At 37.3% G+C, this 25,694-nt stretch overlaps 1 protein-coding gene across 12 annotated transcripts in view; it reads left to right on the top strand.

Moving 5' to 3' along the window:
* Positions 1–25,694, top strand: part of DENND6A (DENN domain containing 6A) — an 89,875-nt gene that overhangs the window by 58,162 nt on the left and 6,019 nt on the right. For 10 of the 12 annotated variants that reach the window (XM_049098136.1, XM_025456317.3, XM_025456314.3 and 7 more), the window contains 11 exons: positions 1,416–1,496; positions 3,511–3,616; positions 4,253–4,332; positions 5,610–5,672; positions 6,413–6,468; positions 13,826–13,948; positions 14,535–14,630; positions 17,532–17,626; positions 21,727–21,792; positions 21,899–21,963; positions 22,530–22,619. In XM_049098136.1, coding sequence (XP_048954093.1) covers positions 1,416–1,496; positions 3,511–3,616; positions 4,253–4,332; positions 5,610–5,672; positions 6,413–6,468; positions 13,826–13,948; positions 14,535–14,630; positions 17,532–17,626; positions 21,727–21,792; positions 21,899–21,963; positions 22,530–22,619 — 921 coding nt within the window. The remainder of the gene's footprint in view (positions 1–1,415; positions 1,497–3,510; positions 3,617–4,252; positions 4,333–5,609; positions 5,673–6,412; positions 6,469–13,825; positions 13,949–14,534; positions 14,631–17,531; positions 17,627–21,726; positions 21,793–21,898; positions 21,964–22,529; positions 22,620–25,694) is intronic. The other 2 variants (XM_049098134.1, XM_049098135.1) reach the window with 2 other exon arrangements.

Genomic DNA, 25,694 nt, shown 5'->3' on the forward strand with positions numbered 1-25,694 from the left:
TCCCTACTTTACAATAGAATTGTAGTTGTCTCTTTTTTATTTTTTTAATAAGCTTTTTTTACAGTTATTATTTATTAAAGGCAATTTTAATAATTTAGGTGATTTCAGAGTGTAACTTTCTGTTTGGTATTCCACATTTCCATCCCTTAACTTGTGAGGAACATTTCCATCTGGATGTCCTATCAGCACGTCCAATATGACATTATTTGCCTGAAATCAGCATTAATAGTTCACCTCCCTGGGTTGCACTAATGACAGGAACTCTTTCCCAGTTAGCAAAGACAATATCTTCGACTCATAGCCATCTACTCCTTTCCATGATCTTTTGATATTGCTATTAACATATTCTTTCAACTGTTAATAATAGCTACTAATTATTGAAGCTTGTTATGTTCTAGGCACTGTATTAATAAGTGCGTGTTATTGATCCTCCTTACAGTGTTCTGAGAGAGTTCCTTTTGCAAATGAGGAAATTGATGGCTGTTGAGGATAAGAAATTTGCCCAAAGACATCCCATCTTTTATGTTTTTTTTTTCAATGTAATATATATTACACAGTGCTGCTAACTAAAGTATACATGCGTATTACATAAAAATATAAAGTGACTATTTATTGCTTAATGAGTAAAGAGCTAATGATAGTTAACTATTTCCTTATCTTTACTTTTTGGGCCTTCCAAAATAAGACCTTTACCTTTCCAATTTTTAACTTTATCTCCTTTTATATACATGTGGCATATTTTAGCCAAACTGAATTATGTGCTTTTTTCCTGAGGTAGCTTGTATTTTTCTGTCTGCATATTTTTGCTCAAATCTGAACTGTCTTTGTCTCTGTTTAAATCATATCCATCTTTCAATGCCCAATTTGAAAATAGCTTCCTCTATGAAATCTTTACTGATCCCCAGATAGAGGTAATCTCTTTCCTCTTGGCCTCCTTGTGACACTTTGTACTTTCTACATAGAACCCGCTTTGAGCTTTGTTTTTATCCCTCTTTAGATTATAGAATTAATAACCTCAAGTTAATTAATAACTAATTAATAAGTAAGAGTTACTTTCAAGTTATTTTTGATAAACATTTTAGTGTTTCATTTTTATTAGGTAAAAATAGAACTGGCTTTGTAAGATTCAGATTGGCAATTTAACTCCTTTTCTCTATCTTTTGAAATTTTACATTAGGATACTTCATTTTATTAAGACTGACCCCTAACTCAATTATAGGTACAATTTAAAAATATACATATAGCATTGGGGAAAACATAGAATTTGATTGTTTCCTGACTTCTACTAACTGGTATGAATAAGCTGAGTAACTAGCTCTTTGTGTATAAATCATATTTCAGTTCAGGTTTATAAAGCAGTGTTATGTTAATATTAAAGGATAGCAATATGTATTTTTTTGTCATTTCTTTCATAGAAGGATCCTGCTTATTTTTATGGATATGTGTATTTCCGACAAGTTCGAGATAAAAGTCTAAAAAGAGGCTACTTCCAGAAGGTAAATTTTGTATATACTAAGGAAAAATATTTTTATATTACGGCTAGAAAAATGGAAACTGTGAGGATGAATGGTCTTTAAAGTCTTTGATATTTTATCTTTAAACATATTACAACTTACTTTTTTTTTAAATTATAGACACCTGTCCCTAGATTTTAAAATAGTATTGAATTTTGCTTTTCTGCTATCTCTGTGCTAAATTCCTGATGGTAAATTATGGATACTATATGAAACTGTCAAAAGCCAAAAGAATCTGCTTAATTTTCACATTTTGGGGGGATCCCTGGGTGGCTCAGCAGTTTAGCACCTACCTTTGGCCCAGGGCGTGATCCTGGGGTCCTGGGATTGAGTCCCGTGTCGGGATCCCAGCATGGAGCCTGCTTCTCCCTCCTCCTGTGTCTCTGCCTCTCTCTCTCTCTCTATGTCTATCATAAATAAATAAATCTTTTTTTTTTAATTTTTATTTATTTATTTATGATAGTCACAGAGAGAGAGAGAGAGGGAGAGGCAGGCTCCATGCACCGGGAGCCCGACGTGGGATTCGATCCCGGGTCTCCAGGATCGCGCCCTGGGCCAAAGGCAGGCACCAAACCACTGCGCCACCCAAGGATCCCATAAATAAATCTTAAAAAAATTTTTTTCTCACATTTTGGAATGAGAGAAAGAATAAACAGATGATTGTAGTATTGTTACAGCTAATAACAACCTGCAGTATCTTTTTTAAACTGCTAAGAGTTGGGATGCCTGGGTGGCTCAGTGGTTGAGCATCTGCCTTTGGCTCCGGGCGTGATCCCAGGGTCCCAGGATCAAGTCCCACATCGGGCTTCTTGCATGGAGCCTGCTTCTCCCTCTGCCTGTGTCTCTCATGAATAAATAAATAAAATCTTTTAAAAATAAAAATAAAAAATAAACTGCTGAGAGTCAGTAAATACACCTCAGCAACATCTTAGTCATTACTATTTCCACTCTAAACGTACAATTATTTTATTTTCTTAAAAAAAGTTGGGTGCACCTGGCTGGCTCAGTCAGAAGAGTATGCGACTCCTGATCTTGGGGTTATTAGTTTAAGCCCATGTTTCGTATAGAGATTACTTAAATAAATAAATAAATAAATAAATAAATAAATAAATAAATAAACAAACCTTAAAAAAATTTCCAACCACCAGTTTAAAAAATAAAAAATTGGTTCTGATTTAATCCCAGCTAACTGGGACACACTTTTACCTTTTGTAACTAGAATGTGCATTGACTACTACTTGATATTGGATGGAAAAGTAAAAAGGAGTTTTCAAGAAAAATAGATTTAAAAGAATGGCATAATTCATGTCTGAAATGATCCAACTATAGAGTCACAATTTTTTTTAAGATTTTACTTATTTATTTATTTGAGAGAGAAAGCACACTGTGGCGGAGAAGCAGAGGGAGAAAGACAAGCAGACTCCATGCTGAGCACAGACCCTGATGTGGGCTTGATCCCAGGACCCTGAGATCACAATCTGAGCTGAAATCAGGAGTCAGTGCTTAACCCACTGAGCCACCTGGGCACCCCAAGTCTCAATTTCTAAGTATATGGCTGTAACTGTTGAAAACTAAAATAGAACAATCATAGGTCTTAGTTTGAAAAAAAGCATAACAGTTTGCTCTTTCAGTATTAGGAAGAGTTCATCTAGCTAATTCTTAATACTGCTTTGCTAATGAAAATAGTAGTGAGGCTTTGGAAATTATCCATGACATTTGTCTGTTAGGAAATTCTTTTTCCTGAAGAGCAGGAGAATCTGTGAATGTGTCCTTATGCTCTTAAGGTTTGGTACTAGGTTAAACTTTTTACATTCTGCGACTATAGTTTTATGTAGTTTTTCTTTTAACCATCCACTGCAAAAGCTTTATTTCAAAATCCACACTTTTTGCTGATTTTAGCTTGCTAGTAATTGAGTATGTAAGAAATGACAAGTTTAAATTACAATCATTAGGAAAATTAAAAAAAAAAACAACTATGTTTCTTTTTTCTCTCCAGTCCTTGGTTTTGATCAGCAAACTACCTTATATTCATTTTTTTCATACTGTGCTCAAACAAATAGCACCAGAGTATTTTGAAAAGAGTGAACCTTATTTGGAAGCAGGTAAGTTAAACATTGTATGAGTTAGATACCTTTATGAAGGAGTTTTAAGAATTTTGCTAGAAATGGCTGATAATTATAAAGTTGGCTTTCTAAAAAAATTAGTTAAGAATTTTAAGGGCTATATGGTAGAAGAGAGAGATGTACAAAACTATTCTGCACCTTTACCTAACAACACCCAAGACCATATCTGTTATTGTCTCCTTTTGCAACAGAGATGATGCCTATTTATTAGGATAATAATAAATATGGAGTTGACAGTTTTGCTTCTTAGAATACTGTTTAAACGGAAATCTTTATGTTCCTCAATACAGAGACCTCTATCAGGTGGTATGCTTTTGTAGTTAATTTTGTTAGAGAATAGGAAAACTCTCTTTTTTAAACCTATTGTTTTTTTTTGCTTTTAAAAAATTTATAAACCAATTCATATCCTAGAACACAGGTATATTTCTGGTATATGTAAGATATTTTCACTACTTTTCTTTTACCTTTTTTTTTTTCTTTTACCTTTTATCCTCCACCTTCCAAGGAAGGAAGTGGAAAGTGGAGTTCTATGGAAAGTGGAGTTCTAATTTCTAATGTTCCATTTTTCATATTTTAATATTTGAACTTATAATAAGGAAATGTTTTATTTTTCAGCTTGTAATGATGTTGATCGATGGCCTGCCCCAGTGCCAGGGAAGACATTACATCTGCCTATTATGGGGGTTGTAATGAAGGTAATACCTTTTATTTCATTTGTCTCTTTTTCTGAGGAACTCTAGGAAGTTTATAGATGAGTTTTGCTTTTTAACTTCCTAATGATGTTCAGTACTATTACTGCTTTCATTTGTATGTGAGGAGTAAAGTGATACCATAGTCCATTCTGTTGCAGAGTCATTAGTCACATAACTCCAGGGGCCATCTGTCCCATTTCATCCTGTAGAGTTTACATGGAGGTATCATTCTTATATAATACATGTGAATGTAAATGCCACCATGCCACCTTCTAGGGGTACCTGGGTGGCTCAGTGGTTGAACACCTGTCTTTGGCTCAGGTTGTCCTGGGATTGAGTCCCGCATCAGGCTCCCTGCGGGGAGCCTGCTTCTCCCTCTGCCTATGTGTCTGCCTCTCCCTCTGGTCTCTCATGAATAAATAAATACAATCTTTAAAAAAAAAAAAAAAAAAGTCACCTTCTAGACTTCTGCAACTCCATGGCCCTCCAGAGATGGGTGGCATTGCAGAATACTTGTCGAATTGAGTATAAATTAGTAAAAATGAAAATAAATTAGGAAAGCCGTGGTTCTTAGTTTTAAATGATCTTCTTGATGTATAGTGTTAGACCAGACATGTCTATCCCAGGGTATTGTGCTCTATTCACTTTTGCTTTCTTTTTCTTTTTTTCTTTTTTTCCCAATGAATTTACATTTTGCTCTAGGCTTTGTATGAATGTTCTCTAAGTGCTCTTGCAATTCATTTTCAAGTTGGACTTATTTTTGGCAATGCTCTGTTTTTAGATGTACTCACTTCTGTAGGATGTGTTCTGTTTTTTCCCTGGGAGATCATCAAAAGTAGTACTCATAGCTCTAGGTTGAGAGTTCTCATGATTTCCTGTTAGATTTATCCCATAGTTGGGCAAGCTTGAGAGGGTGTGTTTGGGTGTGTGTATATTAATGAAGCAAAGATTGGAACAATAAACAAGAAGCAGTATGAAGCTGATGCCCTTTTTCTGTTTTTCAGCACATTTGCTTCTCAGCGAGTTAGTGATTTCCATGTGTCTGGGAATATGGAGATCTCAGTTCACTTAACTTTCTGCTGTGACTAAAGATAAATAGGACTGTAGTTTTTAAGTCTGATATAAATACTTTGTTTTTATGGCTTTTTAGGCATTGCTGAGTGTACTTTTTTAGTGGTTAAGAGAGTTTATGATCCCTCATTGTAATGGGACTCACAAATTATATAAAGGACATTCTTCTCTTTTATATCCAAAGTTAATTTCTTCTCTTTCTCTTTAAGGTACGGATTCCCACATGTCATGACAAGCCTGGGACAACTCAAATAGCGCAGTTAACTCAGCAGGTAGTGTGGTACTGTAGCAGAGTAATCTAGCATATATAGTCTCCTTAACCGAATTCTTAAACTAGCAAATGCAGAGTTTCTTGAGTTTATGATATATTTCTGAATATTACTGAAATACTCCATTAAATAATTTTGTAATGAATTGATAATAAACTTTCTAATGTTTCTCAGATTGTTTTTCTTGTTATCTGGTAGATACTAGAGAACTCAGAATATATACTGTTACAGTGAGGTCTAGGGGAAAATACAAAAACCCTCTTAGAAGAGTAGTCAACAGACTTGTTTGTAGGAAACTCAGTCAAAGGATTCTGTAGTTATGATTGTCTTTCATTTCCCCCAAAGCTACATCTGTTCATGGGTGGGGCTGAAGTTTTTATTTGAAATGTTTCAGCTGGTGTATTAGCACTCCCATTGTTTGAAGCGAATTAAAATGGAAAACAGTGGGAAAACTAATTTTGCCTGTTATATGTATCAACTAGTGTTACGATAGTATTTCATGCAGTTGTGAATTAATCTGACATCTGATTATTGGATTAGTACTTTATCCAAGGAATCTTTCATCTTTGATCTTCTACTGTGTTAGGGGAGATTGCTAAGACCCCTTTTCTTTGTAGCTGTTCCTGGAGGAAGGGAATCAAAAGATAGGGCAACATGGCTTATTGATCACAAGATAGATCTTTTCAGAATCAATTACTGTCAATTTTAGTGACATCTTTTTTACTCTTTCTTTTTTATCTCAGGCAGACACACATATATCTGTTATTTTACCTACTGTTCATGAGGTGGATCTTTTCAGGTAAATTTTATTAACTCCCTTTTCTCTTTTACTTTGTGATATTGTTTTGAATTTCTTTAGAAAATGAATATTTTCTTACATATGGAAAAAACTGGAAGGAAGATAGGTAAAAAAAACAAAACAAAACACTGGAAGAAAATACGCATTATATTTCACATATTATAAATCAGTGGTTCATCCCTGACTGTATATTATGAGCTTTGATAGGGAAATCTGGATATAGATTGGGTATTACATGGTAGAAACAAATTATTTTTTGTTTGGTTTGGTGTGAGAATGGTATTGTAATGATGTAAGAAAATGGACTTACTTTTTAGAGATGCATTTTTAAGTATTTTGAGATGAAATGCCATGCAGTTTGTATTTTATTTTAAAATACTTCGATGAGAAGTGCCTTGCTAGCTCAGTCAGTAGAGCCTGAGACTCTAAAAACACTTCAGTAAGAAAAAAAAACTAATAAAGTAAAAATGGTAAGATATTGTTAACTCTAGACATATAAATGAGGGTTCTTACACTACTGTCTTTATTTTTCTGTATGTTTGAGACTTTTCATGATGCAAAATTTAAAAAAGGGAAAGAGAATCTAACACTTATAAAAGGAAAAAGTACTGGTGCCTGTGCTTTGCCCAGACCAGCTGAAGAGAAATCATTGATGCTCAAGTTCCAGCTCCTAGGCAGTTCTGCTGTGTACTCCAGCTTGAGAAACCATTGCTGTTGCTGAGCAGTTCTTTTTTTTTTTTTTTTAATATTTTTATTTATTTATGATAGTCACACAGAGAGAGAGAGAGAGAGAGGCAGAGACACAGGCAGAGGGAGAAGCAGGCTCCATGCACCGGGAGCCCGACGTGGGACTCAATCCCAGGTCTCCAGGATCGCGCCCTGGGCCAAAGGCAGGCGCTAAACCGCTGCGCCACCCAGGGATCCCCTGCTGAGCAGTTCTTAAATAGTAATACATGTAATTGAGAGTCATGTAAAAGATTTAGAATGGGTTCTCGGGTTTGGTTTTTTTGTGTGTATAGACTTTTGTGGATGTGTGACCTTTAAACTGCATGGACTGCTTCAGAGAGTGGTTAGTTTTATATGCTTGATTGGTTTTATACACTTGGTCCTAGCACAGCTCTGTAATCCCCCTTCTAGGAATTTACCCCAATAAATATGAAAGCACATATCCACACAAAGACCTGTATGCAAATATTTATAGCAGCTCTATTGATACCAGCCTAAAACTGGAAACAATGCAAATGTCCATAACTTGGTAAATGGATAAACAAATTGTGATTATGCATGTACGTGGAATACTACTTAGCAATTAAAAAAAAAGAGTGCACCTTGATACAGTCTGCAGTGTAGGGGACTCTCAGAAGCATCATGCTTACTGAAAGGAGCCAGATATTAAAGAGCTACTTACTGAATGATTCCATTTACATGATATTCTAGAAAAGGGAAAGGCATCAAATCAGTGGTTGCCTAGGAGTGGGGGAGGGAAATCAACTACAAAGGGGACAAGGGAAGCTTTGGAGTGATGGAAGTGTTCTATATCTTTATTAAATGTGAATTTTACTGTATGTAAATTATAAATCTTATTTTAAAAATTGGTTTTCTTTTAAAAATTAAATATTGTAAAAAAATTTTTAAAAATAAAAATTAAAAATTAAATATTGTAGCATTCTTAGAATGAAAAGAGGGAGTGTCCCCCAAATAAAGGAATAATATCACAGGAAAAATATACTAAGAAGGATGCATACTATTTTACTTTTTTTTTTCTTTTTTACTATTTTACTTTTTTAAAAAAGGTTTTATTTATTTGAGAGAGAGAGAGAGCACGAGCTGGGGGAGGGGCAGAGGGAGAAGCAGACTCCTTGCTGAGCAGGGAGCCAGATGTGGGGCTCTATCCAAAGGCAAATGCTTAACAGACTGAGCCACCCAGGTGCCCCCCCCCTCTTGTTTTAGAGAGAGAGAGAGAGAGCACCTGCACACAAGCAGGTGGGAGGGGGCAAAGGGAGAGGAAGAGAGAATCCTAAGCAAGCTTCATGCATGTCACAGAGCCCCACGTGGGGCTCAGTCTCGTGACCCTGAGATCATGACCTGAGCTGAAACCAAGAGTCAGTCCCTTTAACTATCTGAGCTATTCAGGCACCCCTACCATTTATACTTTTGATACTTAGGAATAAATTAAAGAATTGGCATAAGTTAACAAAGTTTGGTTACTAGACATGTTTTCTTTTGAACTGCTGGGTACAAATCTAAATGCTTTTCAGTTTATTATCAGTTGTCTTTGCTTTTCTGGTAATTATTCCTACCACTGACACTTTTTATTAGCTTGTATCTTTTCTTCTGATTATGAATGACATGTTCTTGTTTTTAAAGTAGGACAAGTGAAGGGCACCTGGATGGCTCAGTCGGGCAAGCCTCCTGCTCAGGTCATGACCTCAAGGTTGTGAGGTGGAGCCAGATATCTGGCACCATGCTCAGTAAGGAGTCTGCTTGAGATTCTCTTTCTCTCTCCTGCCCCTCCCCCTACTCTAGGTAGGACACTCTCTCTCTCTCTCTTAAATAAATAAAATCTCAAAAAAAAGTTGAGTGAGTTTGTTGTTTTTTCATTGTTGCTCAGAAGGTGAGAAAACTAGAAGTCAAACATGATAGGCTTACACAGAGATAGTGCTGTGCTGAGCATTTAATATCTGACACTCAGATGTGTCCTTCATTCAGGACAACAGTCTTTGTTTTGTATGTAGAGAACTTACATTGTAGGTTTATTCATGTGAATAAGTGTTTATCACTCATATTGAAGGTGATATTTTTATACCAAGAGTAATAAGCTTGAGAGCAAAGGACTGAGACCTGGAAAGGTGTTTGAAGCGGAGTGGCAGAAATGCAGTTGAATGTAGGGATCTATCTCCTTTGTGCTGGGTCAAGTCTTGCTAATGCAGCCATCAAAATTGGGAAATTAACATTGATAAATTAATACCATTAATTCAGATGTCACCAGTTGTCACAACACTATCTAGTTCAGAATTACCTATTGTACTTACTTGTCATGCCTCTGCAGTTTCTCTCTCTCTCATTCTGGAATAGATCCTCAATCTTTCTTTCATACACTTGAGCATCTTGTGTATTACAGGACAGTTATTTTACAGGAAATCCCTCAATTTAGATTTGTTTGTGATTTACTCAAATTAGATTCAAGCTCTGTGTCTTTGGCAAGGAGATAACTTGCTTCATTACTGATGATGTTTACTTTGTGATATTCTCCAAGCTTCTTAATTGATAAACTATTTGTTTTCCTTCTTGTGATTATTTTGTATAGGGCACTTTGTGTTATCTGTGGGTAACTGTGTTACCCTTATACTTGAGGCTTAAAAGAACAAATATTACTTAATATAGCTTCTGAGGGTTAGGAATCTGGGGACAGCTTCACTAGATGGTTCTAGCTCTAGATCTCTTATGTAGTTACAGTCAAGATATCAGCCAGGATTCTAGTCAGTTGGACAAATGGGGCATGAGGGTCTCGGCTGGAGGATCTATTTCCCTTAAAGGCTTACTTACTTGGCTTCTGGCTGGAGGTCACAGTTCCTTGTGGCTGCTAGCAGGAGGCCTCATTTCTAGCCATGTGGACCTGGCCATAGGGCAGCTTGAATGTTCTCACAGTATTCAGAATGATCTGAGACCAGGCTAAAGCCAATATGTCTTTTATGACCCAACCTTCAAAGTTGTGTACGGTCTTCATTCAGTTCATTACAGGTAAGCCATTAATTGAGCCCACAGCTAAGAAAGGGAGAATTAGGCTTCATTTTTAAAGGAGGTATCAAAGAATTTTTAGAAATATTTTAAAACATCATACTGTGTATATCCATATGGACTGTTGGTTTCCTGGTTTTTCAATAGGTTATTAAAGTCCATTATTCTCATTTGATTTTTCAGTTGTCCTCAACTTGGCTAGTAAGACCTGTCTCACTTCAAATGGCCTCTATTTTTTTTTTTTTATTCTTGTCATTCTTTAAACACTTCCTTGCTTTCTTGTGTAAGATGTTCCAGGCTAATCTGTTCTTTTTTAATTAAAAAAATTGATATATAATTCACAGACCATAATATTCACTCTTTCAAAAATATAGAGTTCAGTGGTTTTTACTATATTCCCAAAGTTGTGCATCACTACTATCTAGTTCTAGAACATTTGATCACTTCAAAAAGTAATCCTGTTCCTAGTGGCAATTATTTCCCATTTCTTCTTTCCCCCCAGCCCCTGGAAATCACTAATCTACTTTTGATTTCTATAGATTTGCCTATTCTGGCCAAACCATATAAATAGAATAATAAAATCTGTGGCTTTTTGCATCTTTCTTTTACTTAGCATATCATTTTTGTGGTTTATCCATGCAGTAGCAATGAATTGTTTGTTCATTTTATGATGTTCCATTGTGTGGATATACCATATTTTGTTTATTCATTAATTCACTGAGGGACATTCAGATGGTTTTTACTTTTTAGCAATTATGTGTAATGCTACTATGAACATTTGTGTATAAGCCTTTGTATGGACATATGTTTTCAGTCCTTTTGGGTTCCAAGATTATCTTGTATTTTTTTCCTCCCTAGCTCTGGATTCAGCCATTTCTCTACTTTTTTTTTTAGTGGAGAATAGGATTCAGAAGCCAAGATCTGGGTACTAGTTTTACTCATTGCTATTGGGATATCACTGATTTTAGGCCCTCCCAGTGGACAGAGCTAGGGGATACATATTATATATATAGGGGATATATATATATTTGTAAAGGGGTGCATACATACATGCTGATATATAATATATATATATATACATTTTTGAATATATATATATATAAAAGATTTTATTTATTCAGGAGAGACACAGTGAGAGAGAGAGAGAGAGGCAGAGACACAGGCAGAGGGAGAAGCAGGCTCCACACAGGAAGCCTGATGTGGGACTCGATCCCGGGACTCCAAGGATCACACCCTGGGCCAAAGGCAGGCGCCAAACCGCTGAGCCACCCAAGGATCACCTATATTTATTTTTATATCTATCTATATTGAAAACCATAAAGTCACACCACTACCCCCAATTCCAATCCTACAAGACAGGATTCATTCTAGTGTTCTCCCTTTCTGTATTTGTATTTCTTTTCCCTTTCTGAGGAACTACCTCTTATTATCCTTAATTTATTTATTTGATTGGTCCTTGTTAGTAACCAATCTGTCATCTCTGCTTAAACCCTCTCCTCTGTGCTAATGATTTTCTTACCCTTTTTAGGCTCTGACACTCCATACCCAGCTGCCCTTCTTCGTGGATTACCTTCTTTAACCTTCCCAGTCTCTACGCATGCCAGATTGACCCCCATGTGGTTATTCTCCTACCCCATTTAGGCTTCTATGTTGTACATAGGCCCTCTCTTCATATGGATGCCATCCTCACCTTTCTTGTGCTCTGGCTGCCCAATAGGAATGCCCTCCCTATCTTACTGTGCTTCTACACCTCTTTCCAGGCCTCTCCATGTGAACACCCTATTTCCCCTGCTCTTATGTCCCACCATGGGCAACATCAGCACACTTCTGATACCCTATACCAGTATGCTCCTCCAGGCCTCTCACACTTCTTGGTCTCTGTCACCCCAAATCAGATTACCTCCACACATGTACACCTTCTTCACCACATTTGGGTTCCAAAAGCCCCACAGGAAGCCACCTCCTCCATGTGAATATCTCCCTCATCTCACATAGGCCCTCTCACCCTCCTCTGAACCAACATGTCTTCCTTTCCTTCCTGGCAGAGGTACCTACCATGCACATGTTCTGCTTTAGGATCAAATTGTTTAGGAAAGAAAGAGGAAGAAGAGCTCCCTTGCTTTATCCTTGAACTGTTTATTATTTTGTTTTTGTTCGTTTCTTTTTTTCCTACTTCCTTCACATTTTTTCTTGCCTTTGAATAGTTAAAATTAACTTTCCCTAATTTCCATTTCACAAATATGTTTTATATTTTTGCACTTAAGCATTCTTCCTTCCTTCCTTCTCTTTGTGTATGTGTTTTCAACTAGGTAGATTGGTTATGATTTTTATAAGTAGATATTTTCTAATCTACTAGGAAACATCATTACCCTAATAGGAGGAAATTACTAAGTAAGTATGTTACCAAATGTCTGAGGCTAAGTAGTGTACCAGAGTTGTGTCCTGATAGGCTTCCATCTAATTCCAGGGCTCCTATAAAAATAAGGAACATTTTTGTAAGGGAAGGATATGCCCAGGAAATCATTCTATTGTTTAGCATTAGAACTTCCCCTTGTGATTTGTTTTCATCATTTTTTAATATGAAACTAGTAGCTTTTATTTTTAAAAATTTTAAAAGATTTTTATTTATTTATTTGAAAAAGAGGGGGGTGGAAAGCACAAGCATGGGGAGGAGCAGAGGGAAAAGGACAAGCAGACTCCCCGCTGAGCTGAGAGCCCAATGTGGGACTAGATCCCAGGACCTGGAGATCATGACCTGAGCCTAAGTCAGATGCTTAACCCATTGAGCCACCCAGATGCCCTGAAAGCATTAGCTTTTTTTTTTTTTTTTAAGATTTTATTTATTTATTCATGAGAGACACAGAGAGATGCAGAGACACAGATAGGCAGAGGGAGAAGCAGGCTCCATACCTGGAGCCCGACGCGGGACTCAGTCCCAGGTCTCCAAGATCACACCCTGGGCCGAAGGTAGCACCAAACTGCTGAGCCACCCAGGCTGCCCAGCATTAGCTTTTATTTATTTATTTTTATTTTTTAAAGATTTTATTTATCCATTCATTCATGAAAGACACAGAGAGAGAGAGAAGCAGAGACACAGACAGACAGAGAAGCAGGCCCCATGCTGGGAGCCTGATGTGGGACTCGGTCCTGGGTCTCCAGGATCATGCCCTGGGCCAAAAGCAGGCACCAAACCGCTGAGCCACCCAGGGATCTCCAGCATTAGCTTTTAAAATAAGTACATTCCTTTGGAAAATTAATTTTTCTTGTTTTCTTCAAAATATTCAGAATAGAAATGCAAATGAAAGAGAGCAATATTATGAAATAGGTCTACATATGGTACAATTTAATTATTTTATATGCTTTTATTATTTGTTAGCCATTTGTGTGTCAATATATTGCATTTGATTTTCTAAAAATTGGAATGAGTCAAATTGGTATGTTTTTATGTGGATAAAAGGGACTTATGCATTACTGTATTCTAAATGAATTTGTATATCACAACAAGGTATAAATAGCTGGAAGGATTTATATCAATATGAAATTTTTAGAACTATTACCTAAGAATTAAAAGAAAAAACAATTGGATAAATAACACTTTTACTGTATAAATATCTTTCAGATGTTTCTGCCCAGTTTTCCTTCATAGTCAGATGCTTTGGGAGCTGGTTCTGTTGGGGGAGCCCCTTGTGGTCATGGCACCATCACCATCAGAGTCATCAGAGACTGTATTGGCACTTGTTAAGTGAGTATATTTGGTTCTTGATGGTGATAGTTGCATTTTCCCACCTGTGATATGTTTGCACACTGATTGCGTTGATCCACACAACTGCCTGCCTTGTTAGAAGGCTATGCTCATGATTGTACTGTTTCATGGATGAGAAAATTAATTCAGGCTCCATGAGGGCTGGAACCAGGTTCCAGTAAACATTCATTCACTTAGACAGTAACATTCATTCACTTAGACAACATTCATTCACTTAGTAAACATTCATTCACTTAGTAAACATTCATTCACTTAGACAAAGCTGGCACCTGACAAATATTAGTTGCGTGAATAGTCAGTGTCTAGTAAAAGATGTATTAACTGGGGAATGAGAATGCCAGAGTTTTACCCCATCTTCAGCCCCAAGTCTAGTGTTTTTTTCAACACACTATTCCACATTATTACACATTTCCACTGTCTTTCTGGTTTTCTAAAATGAATTTGCTGTTTACTGAAATAAATTATTACATTGTTAAGTATACTGAGTGTATTGATGTTTTATAGTTATTGAGTAGGGCCTTTAATTTTTGTGCCCTTTGTTTTAAATATTCTTCTTGCTCCACAGCTGTATTTCTCCATTAAAGTACTTCAGTGACTTCCGACCTTATTTCACTATTCATGACAGTGAATTCAAAGAATATACTACTCGTACTCAAGCCCCGTGAGTAAACAAAATAACTTTTATTGACCAAGTATTACCTGTATAATATAACCAAATTATGTTAAAATTAAATCTTGAGCTTATTGGCACCTTGATTTTATAAAGGAAGGTTTTAGGAGCTGCTTATAATACTTCTACATTTCAGCTGTCAATCTTATTTCTTTGAATAGTTTTATTAGTGGAAGCTGTATTATCATTAATAGCCATCTGACTATACTTTGAGTTCTGTTTTCTTGCCTTACTTCAGGGCCTCTTACAGCATCAGTTATCTCTTCTTGCTCTATAACTTCCCTTTCCTTCTTCCTCTTCTTCCTCTTCATTGAATTAGCATGGAAACATGAAAATTCTTCCCAGTATGTCAAAGGGGAAAAATTATCTTATCATTTCTCTCTTAGCTTCTGCTCTATTGCTCACCTTTTTTTTCGTAACTAAATTTCTAGAATAACAACAAAAATCTCCATTTACTGTCTCTACCTCTTGGTTTTCTGGTTGCTTCTCAGTGTGCTGGTTGATTTCTCTAGTTAAGTCATTCTTGCATAGTCATCAAGACCCTCTTCCTGCCCAACCCCATGAGCACATTCTGCCCTATTTTTCCTGCCTTCCCTTTCTTACGACATTTAAGCTGTTGAGCTTGAAAGCATTTTTTAATCCTTGACACCAGTCTCACCTGGCTCTCTGGTGAGGCATCTCAGTCTCCTGTGCAGATCTCTCTGTCTCTGCCAGCACCTTAAATGTTGGTGTTCTCAGTGCTGTGTTCTGGGATCTGATTTCAGACTGATAATTCTTTCTGAGGAATCTTATCTATATCCACTGCCTCTGTTAACACCCATATACTGATGACTGAAATTTATCTGCCTAGCCCACATCTTTGCAAGGTGCAGACCTATGTCCAGAGCTTTGTTGTTGTTTTTTACCACTTTACCACCTGGACATCTTAATGGCACTTGAACTAAATGTATAAAACTGAATTCCTTCTGTCTCCTTGTTTTCTTCCCTAAACCCATGCTGCTTTTCATGAATGGTACTACTTTTCACTTAGTTATCAAAAACTTTAAGTTTTCATAAATTTCTCCTTCTTAATATGCCCCACATCAAGTTTTACCAAATTCCATCAATTCAACAGCATTAAATCTCTCTCATAGTAATATTTGTTATCTGCTTCCCAAAAGTCTCTTCCTGCTCTTACTATTTCCAGTCTTTGTCATATCTGCTGTTGCATTCTCCCAAACCCCATCTCCTCTTTGTTTTTTTTTTTTAATAAATTTATTTTTTATTGGTGTTCAATTTACCAACATACAGAATAACACCCAGTGCTCATCCCGTCAAGTGCCCCCCCTCAGTGCCCGTCACCCATTCACCCCCACCTCCCACCCTCCTCCCCTTCCACCACCCCTAGTTCGTTTCCCAGAGTTAGGAGTCTTTATGTTCTGTCTCCCTTTCTGATATTTCCCACACATTTCTTCTCCCTTCCCTTCTATTCCCTTTCACTATTATTTATATTCCCCAAATGAATGAGAACATATAATGTTTGTCCTTCTCCGATTGACTTACTTCACTCAGCATAATACCCTCCAGTTCCATCCACGTTGAAGCAAATGGTGGGTATTTGTTGTTTCTAATGGCTGAGTAATATTCCATTGTATACATAAACCACATCTTCTTTATCCATTCATCTTTCGATGGACACCAAGGCTCCTTCCACAGTTTGGTTATTGTGGGCACCCCAATGTTTATAGCAGCAATGTCCACAATACCCTTCTCCTCTTTGTAGAGCATCTTCCAGATTTCCCCTAGAGTGATCTTCCTACATTTTCATTCATGTGGCATCCTTCCATTTGATTCTCTAGTACCTTCCATTTGGCTATAAGATATTTTTTTTATTTTATTTTTTTAAAGATTTTATTTATTTATTCATGAGAGACACAGAGAGAAAGAGAGAGGCAGAGACACAGGCAGAGGGAGAAGCAGGCTCCATGCAGGGAACCTGACGTGGGACTCCATCCTGGGTCTCCAGGGTCACACCCTGGGCTGAAGGTGGCGCTAAACCGCTAAGCCACCCGGGCTGCCCATGCCTATAAGATTTTTAAACTTCTTAGCGTATTAACTTGGTACTTAATAATCTGGCCAGCATCTGCCCATCTACTTTCATTTCTGACTGTTTATCATTCTCGGTTTATGCTGTAGGAATGCTGAGCTATTTGTAGTTCTTCAAGCACACCATGATCTCATTTCATTGATTTGCTCATACTATTTGTTCTCCTGCATCACCTTTAACTCCCATACCCACTTGGAAAGAATTTCTATTCATCTTTCATATCTTTGCACAAATGTCCTCTCTTTGGTGAAGCTGTCTTTGTTTTTCGATTTTTTTATGTTAGGGAGAGAACATGTGCACACATGGTGGGGGCAGGTGGCGGGAGGGACAGAGGGAGAGGGAGAGTGAATCTTCAAGCAGACTCTACTGAGTGTGGAACCCTATGTGGGGCTCAGTCTTAGGACCCCAAGATCATGACCCTGAGATCATGACCTGAGCTGAACTGAAGAGTTGGATGCTTAACAGACTGAGCGACCCTGGCACCCCTGGTAAAGCTGTCTTTGAATACCCTGATAGACATCGTTTCTCCTTTGTAATTATCGTATGTTATATACCACCTTCTCTATTTTCTGCTTTGTGGCATTGTAATCGGGTATGTATGCTTTTCGTTCTATATGCTCGTAGAAAGACCATGTCTTTTCATCTTCACTTGCCTGGTCCTAAACATGATGCCTGGCAGACAGTTGATACGTAATGCATTGAGTGAGGGAAGAGATGATCTATTGTTCAGTCTAAAGAAATTATAAATTATTCTTCACTGGAACATATGTCTTCTTCTCACTTTGTTTCTGTTTTGTTTTATGCAGGCCTTCAGTCATATTAGGAGTAACCAACCCTTTTTTTGCAAAAACACTCCAGCACTGGCCACACATTATTCGAATAGGAGACCTTAAACCTGCAGGTAAAATATAAACTCAGTGTTCTGTTTTTAGTATGTGAATTGGCTGAGCAGATTTATTTCTTCCCCTTTGTTTTCATCTCTTAATTACTTTTTAATTATGTTAATGGAAAGCTTTTTTGGAGGCGATCTGAATAAGGGCCTTTGGAGAAGAGCATAACTTCCCACTAAAATATACAGATTCTTTTATGTGTAACCCATCATGTCCTCCTAGTAAAAAATGTACATCTAATATTCTAGTGTTATAAACATGAAATGAATTACAACAACGAAGCCTCAAAATTTGAGCAACTTTTAGTATATGTATAAGCCCAATTAAATGGGAATTTCCAACACTGCTTGAATAAAACCTTGTAGAAGCTTGAATTATTGAACTTGGCACAAAATTCTCTGCTAGGTCTCAAATAAGTATTATACATTTCTCTGGCAATTGTATTAAGAAATGGTCAAAGGTTGTGCTTTCCTTGAAGAAGAGATAAATAGTATTTGGCCTATCGTAACTGTTGTATTATGAATGTATGTATGTATGAATGTATTTAAATGAGTAAAATAATTCAGAGATTAGAAGCTTTGTTAACTTGATGATAATTTAATGGTCTCTCTGACATTCCTCACTGGACAGTCATGGGTTGTTTATTGAAATAGTGAGACTTGAGATATTGAAAATATTTTTAAACAACTTTATGGTATGTTACTTTTAAAGACTTTTTTTGGAGGACGCCTTGGTGGCTCAGCAGTTAGGCATCTGCCTTTGGCTCAGGGCATGATCCTGGTCCCAGGATTGAATCCTGCATCGGACTCCCCGTTGGGAGCTTGCTTCTCCCTCTGTGTCTCTGCTTCTCTCTGTGTGTCTCTCAGGAATAAATAAATAAATAAAATCTTTAAAAAAATAGTTCTTTTGGGGCACCTGAGTGGCTCAGTTGGTTAATTGTCTGCCTTCACGTCAGGTAATGATCCCAGGCTCCTGGGATGAAGCCCCACATCAGGCTCTGTGCTCAGCAGGGAGCCTACTTCTCCCTCTCCTTCTTCCCTTCCTGCCGGCTTGTGTATGCTCTTTCTCTCTAAATAAATAAAATCTTAAAAAAAAAAAAGACTTCTTTTGGTGTACATAGATATATTTAAAATATTATTTAATATTTATGAGATATTCTTTCCAGTATATACATAAATCTACATAGATATGTTAGACTGAAGCAATAACTGTTTAAATTCTATTATTTACAAACACTAGACTCAATCTTATACTGAAATCCTTAAAAGTCTTAAAAAATAGAGGAAGGAGCAGATAACTTCACTTTGGCTGTCAGATCTGTGTGTTCTTAAAACAGCCTCTTTAGCCTCAAATTCTTTGCTAGATGAGTTCCTGACTCATGGCATTCTGTAAATGTCATAGTCACCTGCCATTTCACTGGTATCCTCTCTCTATGATTTAGTGATAATTTAGAATACAGCAGTCACCAGAGTCTTAGCTATAAGAAGATATGGAACATTTTTTAGAATCTTAATTTAATATTGACATTTATTTTCATAGTTTTGTCCTCTTAATCTAGACTAAAAGCATCTGAGACGGATCCAGGCTCAGTGAGGAGTCTGTCAGATTCACTCCCTTTGTCCTTCCCCCTGCTCACATATACATACACTTTTTCTTTCCTTCTCTAAAATAGATAAATAAAAATCTAAAAAAAAAAATTCTAGAAACTTGGGTATTTCTGGACTTTGCTCTTCTCCCAGTCTGTCCCCAAAGCTTCATGGCTTTCTCTCCTCCACAGAGTTCCAGGGGCTCCCTGTCTTCCCTGTTCGTTCCTTGCCGCACACGTCTTGCTTCATTCAGGTTCTGTATCTACCCAGGAGCAGTACTCCACAATGCTTCTATTTTATCCTCTGGGCTTTTCTCTTTCACTTCAAGCTCCTTTGTGCAACACAGCAGACCTGCTCATGAGTCCTGTCTATCTGTAGTTCAGGCCTGTAGCTGTGGCTTACGTTATCACCACCTCGTGTCAGAGAATGTGTTAAATGCAGATTTGATCCTGTCAGCTCAGTCTCCCCATCCACTGCCTGCCATGCTCATGCTTCTGATCTCTCAGTCACCTTGGATGTTAGACATCTTTATAGTTCCTCTTGATTTGACCTTTGAGTACTTCTGTAGCTTTATCTCTTGCCTGTCTTAACATACTCTTCATTCCTGCCTCTGTAGTATAGTGGATAAGAGTGATGGCTCAGGAGTTAGACTGCCTCATTCCATATCGTGGTTCAACCATGTTATCTGTGTGTCCTTGGACAAGTTTTTCCTCTAGAGCCAACAACCTATCTGAATGGGATATTGGCCAATCAGAGTGGATGATGATGCAGGAAAGAGCCAGTGCTGGTGCATACCAGGTCAGTTTTATCCATGCCTTAGTTTCTTCATCTGTGAGATGGACTTGATAAAACCTGCTTCTTAGAGAAGATTAAATGCAATCATTCATGCAGTAGTCTTAGATCAGGACTGGCACAAATAAGGATGGAGTATGTGGTGGTAGTACTATCCTTACCATTATGTATAACTCTTTAGGCAACATGCTGTTAATGCTTCTGGACTCAACTCTACCTCAAACATCTTTTTCTCCCTGGATAACTTTTTATTTCTCTTATAAGACTGCTTACATATCACTTCCTTTAGGAAACCTCAATAATTTTTTCACTCCTCTTTGGCCAAGACACTCTTTTGTGTTTCTATAGGATCTTGTTTATCCCAGCAGATATCCTTCCAAATTGTCATATATCTCAATTTGTCTTACTTTGCCTTTAGATTGTGAGCTATTTGATACCAGGAACTAGTTTTTATCTCCAGTATCTTGCATTTATTAACATTTACTGAATCAATGGGAAAAAAATCAGTCTATTTGTACCTGATATCGACTTATTTAATAGTGTCTGTTTAAAGTTATTATTGAGACGATTAATAAAATTAGGATATCATTTTTATTATTCTGCAGCTTTTCTGTAAGATTGAAAGTACTTCAAAGTAGAGTTTTACCATAGTACATACTTCTAAAATTTTTTAACAAGATTATAAGTGAAAATTCTGTGTTCCTGCAGAACCACCCCCAGAGAAAACTGTAGTTAGCATTTAAATTTAAACAAAAATATGTTGTCAATTTAGAGCCTTGAATTAGATAAGCTCTAGATTGTTTTTCACTTCTTAGGTCCACTTTGTCCTCCCTCTCCCTGCCTAAGAGTAAGGAAAAAAAGTAGTGTGTTAATGATCCTTTTAAGTGCTTGTCTTGGGGCATTTTTCTCCTAATTAGAGAGTTGTTTAGATTGTAGCTTCTCTTGACCCGAAGACCAGAACACAGCATATGCTGCTTGGGAGGCCTATCCCTTTATGGCTCAGGTCTGTGGTTGTGACATACACTGTCACCACCTGGTGGCAGTGTAAGTTTCTACAATGCGGGAACAGACAGGGAGGTATCAGAAAACTTTTGAATACTATAGGAGTTGCTTGCAATTCCATTTACTCTTCAAGGGTATTTTATTAATATTAGGCACATAGATTTTTCAATTTCATGTATTTGGCACAAATATTTTAAATTATAAATTGAGTGACAAAAGGAAAAGTTTTAAGTAATGGATATTAATGAAAGATCAAATACCCATTTTATATAATTTATATACATTTTTTCCGTAATGCTATAATAATCCAGCATTCCCTTTATCCAGTTTTAAAGTATCAGGAATAAACTCTTGAATATTATTTGATATTAAGAAGAATACTTTAGGGGCGCCTGGGTGGCTCAGTCAGTTAAGCATTTGACTCTTAATTTCAGCTAAGGTCGTGATCTCAGGGTCGTGAGATCGAGCCCTGCATTGGGCTCTGGCGCTGAGTGTGGAGCCTGCTTGAGATTCTCTCTCTCCCCTTCTGCACCTTCCCCTGCTTTCACTTGCTTTCTCTCTCTCTCTCTCTTTCTCTAGTAAATAAATAAAATTAACAAAAAAGAATACTTTAGCTACAAGATCCCTGACTAAGTAATAAACAGTCAGTGGATTATTAATCTTGCAAAATTCCGGTTTTGTAATATATAAAACTTGAATAATTATAAGAATCTTTATGATATTTCCTTCAGGTGAAATTCCTAAGCAGGTTAAAGTAAAAAAATTGAAGAACTTAAAGACACTGGATTCTAAACCTGGTATTGACTTTTTATTATTATATTTTATTATTTTTATCAATTCTTAAATATATACTTATGTGGGTACTTGGGTCTTACTATTTACCTTATTTTCTTTTCTTTTTAGGAGTTTATACTTCTTATAAGCCATATCTAAACAGAGATGAAGAGATCATAAAACAATTACAGAAGGTAATTACTTGCTTATATTATTAATTTAAATTTCCTTGTGCAGGTATGCAATATCTAGGCAGTATGTGCATTATGTATGATATGTAAAATGAGGTCTTTCTTTTGAACCAAAACTTCATAAAAATCAGGAGATTAAAGCAGCAATGATTATGGGCTTGAAATGTGGAGCTGCCGCTACCAACTAGTACTGGTCTTTCTAGAAACTTAGGAGTTACAGTGAAAAAGTTATAGACTCTTCCATGAGGTAGTTTAGCATCTATAACAGAGGATAGTTAGCATTTTTTGGAAAATGTAAATAATACTCATACAGCAAGTATGAAATAAAAACACTTCATTGTAAACTGATACTTTTAAGTGTGAGATGAACAGTGATGTTTTACTCTAAGGGTTTTTCCACAAGATATTGCACAGTGAACTTCAAGTTAAATTACTTCAAGATGAGGTTCTAGGGTTCTTTTTAAATCAAGTAAAAATATGTATTTACATATCAATTGATTACTATAATTATGCATTGTTTTATTTTCTCTTACACTAGAATGTAGGTTCTCATTGCTTTTTCTTTTAAGGGTGTACAACAGAAGCGTCCTTCAGAGGCTCAAAGTGTTATTCTCCGACGCTATTTTTTGGAACTGACACAAAGCTTCATCATTCCATTAGTAAGTTAACACACATATTTGCTTAATTTAGTGATTAGTTGAGGGATATGTGAATGCTTTCCCCATCCACAAAACCTTCAGTTGTGTGCTTTGCCTGCTCATGTGTTTGATGATTAAAAATAGAGCCCTTTGCAAGAGACCTGGACTCTCTTCTAATATTAACTATGTAACTTTGGCAAGTCACTTCCTTCCTCTGCCCTCATTTCTTTATCTGTAAAATATGGCTAATTCCACTTTTCCTAATTATCTTACAGGGTTGCTTTGAATCTTAAATGAAATAATTATGAAATACTACATAATTATTGCACTTTATACCTTAAAAGAGGGTTAACCTGGAGCCTCTTTCTCTGATATTATTTCTTTCTTTTTTTTTTCAAAGCCACTTTAAGATTTTATTTAGAGAGAGAGAGAAAGCTCATGAGCAGGAGGAGGGGCAGAGAATCTCAAGCAGACTCTGTGCTGAGTGAGGAGCCCAGTGTGGGGCCTGATCTCATGACCCTGAGGTCACGAATGTGGGCCAAAACCAAGAGTTGGACACTTAACCCAACTGAGCCACCCCTCTGATACTATTTTCTTGAGCATGATTTGATATGATATCCATGAGACTGCTAACTCCATAATGATAGGGACCTTATCTGTCTTGTTCATTATCTTTTCCTCAGTCTGGTATCTGATAGCACTCAATACTTATGGAATAAATGACTACATGATATGGTTCCTTCTATAAAACTCTGTAGAATAGCATATTAAAATACTAAAACTAAAAAAATAAATAAATAAATAAATAAATAAATAAATAAATAAATAAATAAATAAAATAAAATAAAAAAAAATAAAATACTAAAACTTGCCTCACAGTATCAGACAGTACCATAATGTGGTCTTAGTATGGAGCCTGAATTGGAGAGAGATGCCAGGTAGTTAGTTATTAATGTAATCTGTCTAGGAATATCATGTGGGAGCAACCTGGAGATCTTCACTATTACATTTTGTTTTTTGTTTTTTGTTTTTTTTTAATAAATTTATTTTTTATTGGTGTTCAATTTTCCAACATATAGAATAACACCCAGTGCTCATCCCATCAAGTGCCCCTCTCAGTGCCCATCACCCAGTCACCCCACCCCCTGCCCACCTCCCCTTCCACCACCCCTAGTTCGTTTCCCAGAGTTAGGAGACTCTCATGTTCTGTCTCCCTCCCTGATATTTCCCACTCATTTTTTTCTCCTTTCCCTTTTATTCCCTTTCACTATTTTTTATATTCCCCAAATGAATGAGACCATATAATGTTTGTCCTTCTCTGATTCACTTATTTCACTCAGCATAATACCCTCCAGTTCCATCCACATCGAAGCAAATGGTGGGTATTTGTCATTTCTAATGGCTGAGTAATATTCCATTGTATACAGAGACCACAGCTTCTCTATCCCGTTCACATTCAGAGTTACTATTGAGAGATATGAGTTTAGTGTCATCATGATATCTATTCAGTCTTTGTTTTTGTGGACTGTTCCACTGAGTTTCTTCTTAAAGGGGAATTTTAAGAGTCCCCCTTAAAATTTCTTGCAGAGCTGGTTTGGAGGTCACATATTCTGTCAGTTCCTGCCTGTCTTGGAAGCTCTTTATCTCTCCTTCCATTTTGAATGAGAGCCTTGCTGGATAAAGTATTCTTGGTTGCATGTTCTTCTCATTTAGGACCCTGAATATATCCTGCCAGCCCTTTCTGGCCTGCCAGGTCTCTGTGGAGAGGTCTGCTGTTACCCTAATACTCCTCCCCATAAAAGTCAGGGATTTCTTGTCTCTTGCTGCTTTAAGGATCTTCTCCTTATCTTTGGAATTTGCAAGCTTCACAATTAAATGTCGAGGTGTTGAACGGTTTTTATTGATTTTAGGGGGGGATCTCTCTATTTCCTGGATCTGAATGCCTGTTTCCCTTCCCAGATTAGGAAAGTTTTCAGCTAGAATTTGTTCAAATACATATTCTGGCCCTCTGGCCCTTTCGGCGCCCTCGGGAACCCCAATTAAACGTAGGTTTTTCTTCCTCAGGCTGTCGTTTATTTCCCTTAATCTATCTTCATGGTCTTTTAATTGTTTGTCTCTTTTTTCCTCAGTTTCCCTCTTTGCTATCAACTTGTCTTCTAGGTCACTCACTCGTTCTTCCACCTCGTTAACCCTCGTCGTTAGGACTTCTAGTTTGGATTGCATCTCATTCAGTTGATTTTTAATTTCTGCCTGATTAGCTCTAAATTCTGCAGTCATGAAGTCTCTTGAGTCCTTTATACTTTTTTCTAGAGCCACCAGTAGCTGTATAATAGTGCTTCTGAATTGGCTTTCTGACATTGAATTGTAATCCAGATTTTGTAACTCTGTGGGAGAGAGGACTGTTTCTGATTCTTTCTTTTGAGGTGAGGTTTTCCTTCTAGTCATTTTGCTCAGTGCAGAGTGGCCAAAAGCAAGTTGTATTGGGAAAAAGAGAAAAAGAGAGGAGAGAAAGAAGGAAAGAAAAGAGAAAGAGAAAAAAAAGGGAAGAGAAAAAAAAACGAAAGAAAAAAAAAAGAGAAAAAGAAAGGAGAAAAAAGAGGGGGGGTGGGGGAAGGAAACAAATCAAAAAGCAAAACAAAACAAAAAACAAAACAAAACAAAAAAAATAAAACCAAAAAAAAAAAAAAAAAAGAACCACAGGGTAGTATCTTCTGATTCTGTGTACTTTAAGTCCCTTGGCTTCTCCTGGAAGTTGTCTGTCTAGCTGGTGTTCTGGGGGAGGGGCCTGTTGTGCTGATTTTCAGGTGTTAGCAGTTGGGGGAGCTGCTGTGCCCCTGCCTGGTGCAGGGCTCAGTGGGGGTTGTTTACCCCGTGAGGCCGCAGGAGGAACAGCCCCAGTGGCGGGGCAGCTCTGGAAACCTGGAGTCAGCTCCGGCAGGAACTCCGTCTGCAGGGCCTGGAGGCTCCGGGGCGGGGCCGCTGATCTGCTCAGCTGGGGCAGGAGCGTCCTTGCTGTCCTGGGCCCTCCCGGTCTCTGCCTGTCCCGGGGGGAGGCCGGATCCTGGGCTGTGTCCCGGCGCCCTGTGCTCCGGAGCC

Source organism: Canis lupus, chromosome 20 (assembly GCF_003254725.2).
Source record: "Canis lupus dingo isolate Sandy chromosome 20, ASM325472v2, whole genome shotgun sequence".
NCBI lineage: Eukaryota > Metazoa > Chordata > Mammalia > Carnivora > Canidae > Canis > Canis lupus.